The 13,570-nt window shown below is 40.2% G+C and overlaps 1 protein-coding gene across 1 annotated transcript in view; it reads right to left on the minus strand.

Moving 5' to 3' along the window:
• SCEL (sciellin) overlaps nt 1-13,570 on the minus strand; it is a 70,907-nt gene that overhangs the window by 9,895 nt on the left and 47,442 nt on the right. Inside the window, exons 12-20 of the mRNA XM_066580818.1 lie at nt 12,203-12,247; nt 11,255-11,317; nt 10,390-10,461; nt 9,084-9,143; nt 8,355-8,414; nt 6,408-6,464; nt 3,985-4,038; nt 2,554-2,610; nt 1,148-1,198 (exon numbers count right to left, since the gene is read on the minus strand). Of these exons, the coding sequence (XP_066436915.1) occupies nt 1,148-1,198; nt 2,554-2,610; nt 3,985-4,038; nt 6,408-6,464; nt 8,355-8,414; nt 9,084-9,143; nt 10,390-10,461; nt 11,255-11,317; nt 12,203-12,247 (519 nt within the window). The remainder of the gene's footprint in view (nt 1-1,147; nt 1,199-2,553; nt 2,611-3,984; nt 4,039-6,407; nt 6,465-8,354; nt 8,415-9,083; nt 9,144-10,389; nt 10,462-11,254; nt 11,318-12,202; nt 12,248-13,570) is intronic.

Genomic DNA, 13,570 nt, shown 5'->3' on the forward strand with positions numbered 1-13,570 from the left:
TGAGCATAGCTGAAATTAGTCACAAACCTTTATCCCTCAAGTGTTTTCTGATGCCTGGTAATTCCTTCCATATATATCAGGGACACATTTGCCATTTGTACATAGTAATAACATTTTAATCAATGTGAAACAGAAAACAAGGAAAACGAGGGTTTACAGTTCACATCAAGACGTCTGTGGATCACTGTCAGTGAATGTGTTCCAGACTTGTATATTTTATTGTATATCACTTCTTCACGGATCCATGCGGAATCGTGTCGGAAATTCGTCTCTTGAATTTTGCCATTAACAGGGCTAAATATTAGAGATGAGCGAGCACCAAAATGCTCGGGTGCTTGTTATTTGAGCATTCTGTAATGCTCGAGAGCTCTGTTCGAGTAACAAACCCCATTGAAGTCAATGGGAGACTCGAGTATTTTTCAATGGACCCGCCAGGTGTCGAGAGTCTCTCTCTCCGGATCGAGCATGAGCGTACCATCTGGTGCCCGCTCGAGTAACAAGTAGTTCCGAGTATGCTAATGCTCGACTGAGCATCAAGCTCGGACGAGCATGCTCGCTCATCTCTACTAAATATGTTTGTGGATTCATGTGGAATCATGTCAGGTTCAAACATGTGAATATACCATTCTAGACCCCTGCATGGAAGTTGACTGAGAGCATTGCTGGTCAGTCAAAAGCAGTGAAGAAGCAGCAGCCCCTTCATTTTGGGGATTGTTGAAGTCTCAGGAGTGGCACCCCAATGATTAGTGACTGCTTAGTGAGATGCTATCACCTCCTAAAGCATCAATTTCTTATTTTATCCTATTCTCAATTTTGATCCCATATATTAGCCACTAGATACTAAATTAAAAATTGCATCACTCGGTCATCACATTGAGAAGGCACCACTGGGCCTAAATAAACTGGCTTCAGATTGGCAGATGATAAGAAGCATTATGCTGTGCCACATCTCCAAAAAGTGGCAATTTCATCATTGCTCACCACACATGACAGTATAATATATTAGGTCACCAGTAATAATAGGCTACTTTACACTTCCCGTAGTGATGAATTAGCAATAGTTAAATGGCATATTTCCTAGGCTCTATACCATAAGGTCTTTATACTGTATATCATTTCATTTCAATAGTACGAATACAAATCTTACCCTTTATTTCCGTCTCCGCTTATGACAACGAGGTCATCCAGGCTTGGACTTCTTAAATAATGAAACAGAAAATGAAAGAATCATGAATATGTCCCAGAGTAACAGCTAAAATTGGTAAATACTTAGGAGAGTGTATCTGAAGATTGCATGTTTCTCCTTTAAAACAAAGTCAGACGAGCATTTTTTTTTATGTGGGCCTATGAGCGCTAAAAAAAAGCACGTCTGATAGAACTATTGGTTTTCTATGGTGTGTTCACATGTTCATCTTTTACAGGTGCAAAATACTCGCACATAGAAAAGATAGGACATCCGTGCACCGGGAAGGACCGTGTTGTGCATAAAAAATCCCCACGGGGAGTCATATCATCACTGAATAGTGAGGCAGCACTGTCACAGTGTTCAGTGACAAGGGGACTCCCTACGGGGATGAAGAAACCCCCTGCTACAGCTGTGACAGAGGATCGCGATGTTCTCCAATTGCTTTCAATTGGGCCAGCGCTGCATAAACACAGGACATTTGTGCGCATTTTCGCATACTGCTGTACTTTTTGGGCTCGCAGAGCTAGTTCGCAGTGTGTCTCGCACCGTGATTTTAAAGGCTATTTAGCTTAATGAGTTTTAGAGGTGTTCTTTTCCCTGCAGAAAAGTGCAGCACATGTACCTGAATCCATTGAAATCAATGGGTTCTATTCCCTGCATATTGCTCACACAAATACAGGTGCAACATAGACAGTTGTGTGAACGAGCCAACGATGTATCTGCCTGTATTAAAAGGCTGCACGAGCGAACTCTAACATTGTTTGCTTGTTCAAACGAAAAATTGGCTCGTCTAAACGGACCCCAAGACCCACCTGAAAATTGTTCAACTATTTTATTGCATTACACCATAGTATCAATAGCCACAATAGAAAAACACTAAAAATATTTCTGAGGAAATTACATATCTATCAAAGGAAATTCAGTGTTACATGAACATTAGAGATGAGCAAGCACCCAAATGCTCGAGTCGAGCTTTTCGTAAAATTCGAGAGCTCTACTCGAGTAACGAACCCCATTGACTACAATGGGAGAGTCGAGCATTTTTGTATGTGGGACGCCGGGTCCCGAGCTTTTTTTTTTCTTGTTCGTGTTCTCACTCTCACTCTCTCTCTCTCACACTCTCTCTTTCTCTTACACTCTTTTTCTCACTCTCTCTCTGTCTCACTCTCTCTCTCTGTCTCACTCTCTCCTTCCTGAAAGACAAAAAATTTGCGTCACGGCGGGGAGGGGCCAAAAACTGGGGCGGTGTCGAACGCGATTTGATGCTCGTTCGAGTAACAAGCACCATCGAGTACGCTAATACTCGAACGAGCATCAAGCTCGGCAAAGTATGTTCGCTCAACTCTAATGAACATAAATCAACCTACCCTTTATTTACAGCAGTAGTAGATTTAATATCTATCAGGTTATCCAGACTTTGGGTTCTAAAAAGAAAAGAAAAAACAAACATTAGAACCAATATAAGTATTTTAAAAGTAAAGCAGATTACTAATACAGTATATAGTAACAGTACATTCATATATAATCACATCACATTAAAATACATATCAGTTTGACTTCCACTGCTCGGCTATGTTTACACATCAGGAAATTACTGCAGAATTGATCTGGGTTTTTGTGCTGATGCCACACCGAGCAAAAACAGTATTCTGCAAGCGAATGATGTTTTAGAAAACCTCATTCACATACTACAGAAAAAAAATCTCACTAATTTCAGAGCAAGCTGCAGAAATTACAATTTGCAGCGGGTCATATCTCTTGGGGATTTCCTATTACATGCTTCAGATTTCAGCCCTTTTATTGACACAGCAAAATACGCATGGCAATCAATATGTTGATAAGGGCCGAAACAGCTGTCTGTGTATGGTTTTCTGGCTTCATTTCCTATTCCCAGTCATTGTTAAGACTTGTTAAAAAGTCACATTGATTTGCACGAATGCTGCCATCCAATAGGTGGCGCTGCACAGGTATTTTTTTTCATCTTCCTAATTTGGATAAGGACTAATTCACACTTCTGTATTTGTGAACATGGTCTTACAGTTACAGACACTGTTTTGTAACCATTTCTTAGCCAGACAAGCTCGAGCAGCTCCAACTGTTTTGTTACCCACCACCCAGAGACAGGTGGAGCCATCGTTACAAAACCGTGTGTCTGTCGGAACCATTTCCAGACACTTGGCTGAAGGACATTTCGTCTCACAGCACCCAATACATGTACTGGGTTTGACACCCACCCACCATTGCCTCCGTTTGCAGTAGTATCGTGAACAGCGAAACAGGACTGCTATGTATTGGAACCAGGTTTAGTTTGGGCACTGATGGCAGCAGTATTCATGTCTGAAGAAAAGTTATTGGTATCGTTGGATCCAAGCTAATAAAATATATAAATTATCTTGTATTGTAAGCGGTGTAATAAAACAAAACTATAAAGGTAAAACAAAAGTTCTAGGTCTCGAATGGCAGTGACAAAAAAAATGCGAACTCAAAAAATGCTGGTCCTCAAGAGGCTACGGTCATTTTGAATTGTTTTTTCATGTGTAGGTAAGAGAGGACACATCATTAGTCTTATCTGCCCAAGACAGCAAAATACCTTGTCCTACCCCTGACAATGTCTCTATTTCAAAGTGGGAGATGTAACAAAACTTGTGCAACCAATTGGATTGCACCTCTTAGAGAGCCCTTAGAAAATTAAAGCCATAGGCAGTACTTCATTTCCCTTTGTACCAGTTATCAATAGATCTCTCCTATGTGTAATCCTTGCCTTAATAGTCTCAAATAGGCAAAGAAGGAGCAGTTACCTGCTTTGAGCGTCAGGCTTTTTAATTTCAATCAAGTTGTCCATGTTGTCATCCCTTTAAATGAAGTGGAGAAATGTGTACAGGTCACATGTAGTTAGCAAGACAACACAACGTAATATATACTGTAGGCTATTAGTTATATGATACAGAGAGAAGATTATTTAATACAGTTTAATAGGTTTTGTGTACATGGAGTTTAGGCTGCTTTCATATCCGTGGTGGGGATTCAGTTTTTCTGCCTTATTTGGGGAGCAGTAAAGGCGATTACCCCGTCTGAACGGGTACATCTTATGACGGAACCGAACAGCGCCAAACTGACCCCATAGACCATAAAGAGGTCCATTCATTTTTTCTTGTGGTATTTTTTCCGGATCTGCGACGGAACCTCTGAGCAGAGGTTCCCGTGCAGATGTGAAAGCAGCCTTACATGATTTAAAGTTCAGTATTTTAGTACACTTTATCTATCTATTCCTCACTCTGCTTGCTGTTAGTGGATGAAATCTGTCTTTATGAGCTTCTCACACTGGTGCACAAGTCATATAGAGTAGGTTCACATGTAGCATATGCAATGAAAATTTCATTTAAGGGTTTCGAGCAAAACATAAGCAGTGCATTTTAGTAACAGCAAAGAGATTTTTTTGAAGTCTAATCCACTTTGCTGCTACTGTAATACGCTACGTATTTTCTGCACACAGATTATTTTAAATCCACAGCAGGTCAATTTATGCTGTAGATTTTTAACGCTGGTTTTACTCTTTCAAATATGGTTGTGAAATCCACTGCAAATCTGCACCAGAAAACCAAAAAATAAGGATCGGCTTTTGCTGGATGCTTTTCCTCACACCACTCTCAGTATACTCTTGACACTGTTGCCTAAGAAAATCCCACAAAATTGCCTGATTTTGACCATGATCTGCTGCAGATTTTTTGCTGCTGAACACTGAATATTCCCTAGGTGTATCATATGAATTTACCCTAGGTGTGTCTTGTGATGACATGTTCACCTTTGTGAGAAATACATTATGGCCACATTCAAGGATCCTAGATGAATCCACCTCAAAATCTGTTTAAAAGATCTACATGATCTACAAAATAATCCTGCAGATTTTTATAAAAATGACTACACTGATTTTCACATGGATGTTACCCATTTTTACATGGGTTCACTAAAACATTTTGTTTTATTCCCTGAATTTGCTGAATTTTTTAAATAACTGACACTTGAGTTGGTCACCTGCTGTTATAGCCCATCCGTGCTAGGGAATGATGAGTTGTGCATTAAGACACATTAGTTGAAGCACCTGTGTTATATTTGGCTGCAATTTGCTTGACTGAGCAGCACCTCTTCGTCCAAATGATTCTTGACATCCTGCTCAGCCCTATATCAAAAACAAAGTTCCTTACACCAACAGGATTCCCTTTTGCTGGAATTATCTCCTCAATCATACCATTCTCTGTATACGCTTGACATTGTTGCACAAGAAAATCCTGTGCCATTGACGGTGAAACTCTGGCCCTGGCTAGGGTAGCACTGATGACCATGCCATGAGAGAAGTCACTCACATCGATCAATTTTCCAATTCTAACGTGAATTCACACAAACTGATCCACAGAAAATTTGCTCACTTGATTTTATGCTACCCCTCAGGATCATGCGTCTAATTTCCATACAGGGAAAGGACCAGTGTTTCTAATAAAGTCACCATTCAGTGTGTTCCGCTATGTTCACATTTGCTTTGTGGCTTCCATTCATACCAGAAGCCACTATGCTCTTCTAGATCCGATGGGACCTCTTGACTTATAACAGGGTCTGTAGAGTTCCAGCGTGGCATCTGACGTGCATGCAGAAATACTTTTCCCATTAAATACTACAGATACAATGCGGGTTCCAAATAGAGCCTCCCACGATGATGTGATCACAGCCTAAAGGCTGCTTCACACAAATGTACTGTTACAGCGTATTCTGTGCATGGAATACGTTGTACCAATCTGCCATAGGCTCCCATGTGGCCGATTGCACAAAATACACATGCAATAAAGATTACAGGATGTTCTATATTGGCGTGTATTCTGAGCGCATACACACCAGGATAGTGCATGGCAACCGGCAGTCCGCAGCAAATACGCAATGTTACTCCATACTTGTTGCCAGCCGCGCGACTGTGACATTGGGCGGCACGCAGCGAATGGCAGTCTTGTGCAGCCGCCCTAAAACATTTCACAATATTTTTGAACACAAATTGCTGCCATAAGTGGTCTCATATGTGAAGCATTGTAATGCAGACTGCATTATATCCTGAAGGCATTTTTAGACATATTACACTTTCTTTATGTACACATTTGGCTAGAAAAAGGTTCTTTTTTTTTTTTGCAGGGATAGGACAGACATAATATGAAATACGTAAACACTTGTTTACACTTACCTTGTCTTAAGGTTCTTTGCCGTATTTGATATTTCAATAAAGTCATCCAGCTGCGCTCTTAAAAGGAAAGTTACAACATGAAAAACAGTATAAAGTTTTACATAGTTGTCAAAAAAGTTGAAAGTAACTTCCTTGCTATTAATTTAAATTAACAATGAAAAGTTTGATAGGTTTCAAAACATAAAGACATGATCAACATGGGACTTTGTTGGGTGCAATATGCATCTTCAGTCCTTAAAGACCAGGATGCTTCAGTCCTAAAGGACCAGACACTTTTCACTGATTTTACCCATGTAGTGTTTTTATGGCTTTTTTTCTTTCTTTTTCTTTTTTGCTGGTCTGCCAAAATGTTTCTTGCCAAGATTTTTTTTTTGTGACATAGAAGGCTACATTTTAATATTTTTTCTCTTAGAATTTTTTTTTTGTTCAATTAGGTGTAATATATACAAAAAGTAAAAAATAAAAAGATTTTTCAAATGTATAGTTCTTTATTTTGAAAATTATATTTAAGTTAAAAAGTATAGGAATGGGTTTGCTATTTTTTTCAGATGTTTTGATATATAATTTGTACAGTCTCGGATTACATGGCAAAAACGGTGACAGTGTAGGTTGGTGTGGGCATTGGGGTTGTTTTCTTTACTATTAGTTATTTTTATTTTATTCTGTACATTTTTTTACTTATTTTTGTAACTTTTGTTTATCATCGAAGTCCCCCATGATGTCATATAAGACCTCTGGGGCAACATTCACACGGTCTTTTTTACAAAAAAAAAATTCACTATTTTAACTGTAACTGGAGCATACATAGGAGCTTCCCCCCCTTGGCGCTGTTCTGGGGTCTGCCAAGACCCTGCAGCTGACCGGTCGGGGCCACTGGTGATCATGTGATTGTCAGGTCCCATGCAGGAAATGGTACTCCCATTTACTGCATTCTCTACATAGGGCTCATTGAATGCAGTGTAGCTTGGAGAAAATAAGGCAGAAGCTGTTAAAAAACACTTCTGCCTTCTCATCTGACAGCTGAGAACCCGACCTGCTCCTGCAATCAAGCAGCTGATCAGAGGGATCTCATAGACTATCAGCCCAGTACAGACAAATTATTTGTTCTTGTCGTTGTTTATGTTAGTCTGTCTGTTAGCCCAGTATTTTAGCATTAATTAATAAAGTATTGTATTTTAGTCTATGCCAGTGAAGGGCTATTTTCGTTGTGAATTCTATTTTTCATTATATACCGTAATTCATTATAAAATCCACCATTGGCAATAAATATAATAATAATGTATACCTCCTTAATATAGCCATTGGCATGGAGCTTCACTTTCATCTTAGACACTTTATATGAGGGAATTAAGAAAATATCATGCCTGCTCAGTTTTTTCTGAAGTGTACTCGTTTTTAGGTAGCATTTCTAATTTTAAATCTCTTGCCCTCCAACAACATTGATCGTCAGTGAAAAAAAAAGTTGCAAAACAACTGCGCAAGGCTTCATGTTGCACAGGGTGCTTTCACATCTGCACTGGGGATTCTGCTCGTGGAGCAGGGAAGAGGAATCCCTACAGCCAGTAGTGTAACTATAGGGGATGCAGTTGCACCCGGGCCCAGGAGCCTTAGACCTCTTCTCCATATAGAAACCTAGTTGTATGAATAAAGCATTATAGTTGAGTCCCTGTTACATATTTTGCAATGTGGCCTAGAAGCTTCAAGTTACGCTTATGCCCGTGGCCGAACGGTTTCATCTCTGGGCGGAATCAAACAGTGCCAGGCGGACCCCATCCACTTTCTGCCCAGCTGCCTGACTTTTGGACGGAAGAAAAAGTGCTGCATGTATCACTTTTTTTTTCAGTATTTGGTGCCGGATCTGTGACAAAACCTCCGGCCAGAGGCTCTGATGCAGATGTGAAACCACCCTAACATTACTTCTTCAAAAGCTTGGGCTGTAATACTTACTTTTTATTTCCTTTGTCTGTGGTGGGTTTGATGTCAATAAGGTTGTCCACATCTTGAGTACTATTAAATCAATAAAAACACAGAACAAAAGAATGAACTCTTCAGGAAAGCAGCCCATCAGATATGTAAACAGATAATCACAACTGGTCCAGTCATACAGTCTAACTACAGCCCAAGAAGAAGCCAAATCCAAGCAAAAGTCAAGTCTGGCTTATGACTGTATTTGCCACCTGGATGTCATTGAGACTATTAGATGCTGTTTGACACATTTTCTTGTACATATAATTAAAGGAATGTTAATTCTATTATTGAAGTCCGAAGCATTACTACACGGTGTCGGCTTCAGCTTATATCTGACATTGGAGGTGATATTCGATTACGGCTTATGAACTATGATGTGAATCCACCATCTGACTGACATCTATCTAGGAAGTGAAGGAGGAGGTCGTCTGCTGGCTAGTGAGACAATCAGAAGTTGGCTGTTGAGCTCATCAGGTATTGTATACATCTATGGCTAGCATATTCTGGACTCATGTGAGGTTGATCCCGAATACAGCTGAATGCATGGGGCCTCACCGTTTGCATGTACACACTAGTTTATGTGCCTCAAACAACATCACAGTTTATAATGTTTGCTGTATAAAGATCAGGAGAAACTGCCAAGAATTAAAAGTTTCAAATATAACTTAGTGTATTTTTTTGTCGATACATTAGAAAGAAACAAATTACCTTTTTTTGCTGGTAACTTTTGTGTTTGAAACGTCAATGAGATTATCAATATCTTGACTTCTGTTGATAGAAATACAACTATTATTGACATGTACTGTATACGAATAAGTTTAGTTGTGGACATTACACTGTAATCCGGTCAGTCCCCACAGAAACAGAAACTGGTATACATCATAGTAAATCTGTAGGGCTACTGGTGGCCCTGCCCATTCTAGCAAGCCACACCCACTTTTAAGAAACATTGTGAAGACGGCAGTAAAAGGGCAGAAAGTACCACATTTTTGCAAAATTATGTTTTCCTCACACAATTCTGGTGTGCAGCATTTATTTAATTACTCCCAATGTCTGAATCACATTATTTTAAACAGTTCGTGCAAATACAGAAATATGTAAAAAATTTAGTTACATGAAATGGTCACTTACTTTTCAAACAACTTGTGCCTATATGGTAGCCAGTGTGAGAACTAGGAAAACTGCCATTTACTTTATTTATCTAAAATGATGTTTTCATGCTGAAAGATCACTTTAAATTGCTGGCTACTAGGGGTTTCCCTTCTTCATAGCTTACTATCCACTGTCTGCTGTCAAAATGATTGACAGGAGATGCAGCAAGGGCAGAACAGGGGAAGAGGAGGATGAGTTACCCTGCTTATTGAACTATTTAGTGATCAGTGAGGGAGAGACACATGCAGGTGATGCAGGAGCTAATGGTGAGTTATCTACTGCTGTTAATTAACATGTACATTGCTCAGCAATGCTCTACAGTCCGGCATGTTATATTTGTGTGTGTAGAATTAAAAAAGGTTTGGTACCGTGTTAGCCAGTAGAGCAATATGTGATTGTTCTCAGTGAGAGAAACCAAGTAATCTTGTAGATATGATACCTTTTAATGGCTAACAAACAGGCATGGCAAGGCAAAGGGGGAAAGATGGAAGGCTCTTTGATTGTGGAGTGACTGATACCCAACTTTCCAAGACTCTGCATATCAACCGGACAAGCGACCATCACCTACAGCCACAAGTCTACAGCAATCCGCCTGGCCCTGCACTGTAAACCAATTTGTCCTTCACTGGACAAGAGGAGGGTGGGGAAGGGATGATACCTATCGATCCTACCTCTGTCCTCAAACACTCTGCAGTATTGCAAGCTGGCAGTTGTTAGAATACAGGCTGATTTTTACCCAGATTCCTCAGGCTTCGGCACACATACGAAGCGAAAGCTCAAATCACCCACTTGATCTGTTCTAAAGCACTCCAGAGCTCTACAATATGCATACAAAATGCCTATTGGCTTGAATCCATCATACCTCTGCTTTCTTTCTGTTGCACTTCTTCTTTCTGTAACCTCTGGAATAACAGGCTTAGTGGGTAATGAAGGCCTAAAATGATAATATTGGTTATATAGTAAAACCCCATTTCTGTTGCGACAATTTTTTGGCATACGCAAATAAAACTTGATCAATAAAAGGGTGCAGTCACACGTAGCTGATCTGCTAAGGATTTTCCACAGCAGAAAAAAATCCACACTTAAAATCTGCACCATTTTTATGTGGATCATATTGTGGATCTGCAGCAGATTTACCACTTCAATTAAAGGGGTGAAACCCGCTGTGGATCCACCTCAAAATCAACAGCAAATAGAGTAGATTTTGGTGCCGATTTGCTGTGGATTTTTGCAGAGGTGGAGAATCCACAGCAAATCAGCTACATTTGAACGCGCCCTGAGATTAAAAATCATATAATACCCATGTACCCATATATTTTCTGTAAGCAGACATCTAGCATTGTAAAAGCATGCTACCGAGCACTTTATATTTGTGGGTGCTTTTGTTTTGAAAAACATTTAGTTAAAAAAAAGCATAAAATGTTGCTTATGGCTGAACATGTGACTCATACGAAGCCTGACATGGACAATCCTCATGTGAAAAATTCATACATGCCCTTGATATATACATACCACATACAACTGAGGAAATCAAAAAACTTTGTAACCCAGATGTAGATTATCATCATTATATTGGTATAGGATTATAAGCAAATTCCAATTTTATGTTTACAGCTTTTTACCCATAGTAATATAAACTCTATACATGCTTCACACCCAAATAAAGTGAAAGCATGACCACAAAGAAGATCCATGCAGAATACATTTTGACAAGAACTTTTACTAACCGTTCAGTTTTGGTTGTAGGAGACTTGGGAGGCAACTTTGGCTTTTCTTCAACATTGTGAACCCTTAAGTAACAAAAAACTCATATATTTCTCTTTTATATATGATGAGGAAGGATGCTCTATCTTTCCTAAACCTAGTATTAGTTATGGAATTGAGAAGGAAAAAGAACACATCTGGAACTTAGACTACTTAGTCATTTCAATTGGCGTGTCGTTGTTTACTGTGCACAAATGGACACGCCTTGCGGGCACAAAAAGTATAATAAGGGCTCCTTCAGATGCACGTATTTGCATGCACAAAATTTGTGCGTGAAATATGAATGCATTAATATCAACGGGTTCGTTATTATTACCTTTTTTGTGTGCACATTTCGTATGAGCGAAAAAAATAGGACCTGCCCAATTTTCAGGCAGGAGCGCAAATGCTCAATAAGCTGCGCAGTTCAGTGAAAAAAAAGAACACATCTGGACCACATTAGGCTAAATAACCTTTAAAATCACGGTGTGGGGGTGTTGCGCACCCATGTAAAAATGCCATGCAAAAAGTACAGTAAAATGTGCCGATACGCACGCAGCTCTACCTAGTTCAGAATACAAACACATTGCGATGAAGCGTGCGCAGTTGCACATTCGTCCGTCTGAAGGAGCCTGAACACGTAAAAAAGCATTGTTCATTCCGCAAATACACAGCGCTCAGGCACATGCAAATATCCATACGCTCGTGTGAAGGGGGCTGTAAGATGAAAGTATTAAAACGGTTGACGGTCGATCCATTTAGACTATTTTCACATTAGCGCTGTCGCTTTTGTTTGCAACTGAGCTGCAACAGATGTGACAAATGCATTTGGTTTTGGGAAAAGAGCAATTTTCGTATAATATATTTGGACAGGGGTGTCTAAAAGACTGAATTTAAGGAACACGCAGACATTCCAAAGGTGCGTGTGTTACCTGGGTGAGGTGGGCGGGCTCGGCTTTTCCTCAGGCTTTTCAAACCTAAAAAACACAATCAATTATTGGATATCATATCCAACATATTATAATAGAGTCATACAGAAATGTAGTCCTCTTTTTAATTGCATGCAATCTACCAGCAGCGGTATTGTTCCAATGTGACAATTAGCCATGTATTGCTTACAACAGTGACATTGTGGATTGTGCACTGAGTGCGCTATTCAAAGGGCGAGCGGTTACCATAGCAACCCACAAAATGTAAATGTCTGCTGCTTTCAGCGAACTGCGGAGATTAACACTAGCTGGGGTAATATTAACCAACAAAATTCTTCACATAGTCCATTGGCATCATACATGCGACAAGTCTGTGGTCTTACTATATTATCATCATTATGGTCCCCGTGCGATGAGGGAAGGATTCATATTGGACTATGTTATAATACCAGCCAAGCCACATGTGATAGAAAACCCCCAGAGCTGCCATAGCAGAAGGTTCTAGTAGGAAGAGCTAATAGATCGCATGCAGCGTTCTTATCATGATGTATGTTGTGTTATAATATCGTCCCTGCCTTCCCGAAGTAATAAGGTCATCTGTAGTTTGTTCTATGGAAATCATACACAATGTATATATGGTATACATATAGCAGCTGATATGGATATGCAAATGTCAAACAATACCCCTCGTAGTATAGCAAAGGCATGAGATCGGTGCATAGGGCCTGCATTAGACAGAGGCTTACTAATACATATAAAACCCCTATAGACCACTGTCCCATGTCATGCCTTAGGCCTCATGTCCACGGGTGGATTGGATTCCACATGCGGGAGCCCGCAGCAGAATACAACCCTGCCCGCCACCAAGGATACTGCTTACCCATCTGGGTTTTCTACTTACCCATCCGGGCCTTCATTTTCTTCACTGCGGATGTGTGCAGAAGTGCTGGCCGGCGCACCTTCGCACATGTGCAGTGGAGTTTGTTTTTTTAAACTCCTGCTTTCTCGCGGAATCCACGTCTCGTCCGCAATTGAATTGCGGACGGGCCACAGATCGGATGGCATCCATTGACTTCAATGGAAGCCGTCCATGCGGGATCCGCACTGAAATGGAGCATGCAGTGATTTGTTTTGTGTACCAAAAGATCTGCAAATCAAATCCACATGCTTTATAACATTTGCAGATGCCCATGCTTCCCTATAGGCAGCTTGATTTGCAGATCTTCCGCGCGGGTGTCCCGCATGGATTTCGCAAATCAAACCCGCTCGTAGACATTCGGCCTTACGCTCTCCAATATTTTCTGCTATATTTGCATCTGGATTTGGATAATTTACATGCACTCACACATGCGCTATACCACCCAACTTTTC

Source organism: Eleutherodactylus coqui, chromosome 1, assembly GCF_035609145.1.
Source record: "Eleutherodactylus coqui strain aEleCoq1 chromosome 1, aEleCoq1.hap1, whole genome shotgun sequence".
Lineage (NCBI taxonomy): Eukaryota > Metazoa > Chordata > Amphibia > Anura > Eleutherodactylidae > Eleutherodactylus > Eleutherodactylus coqui.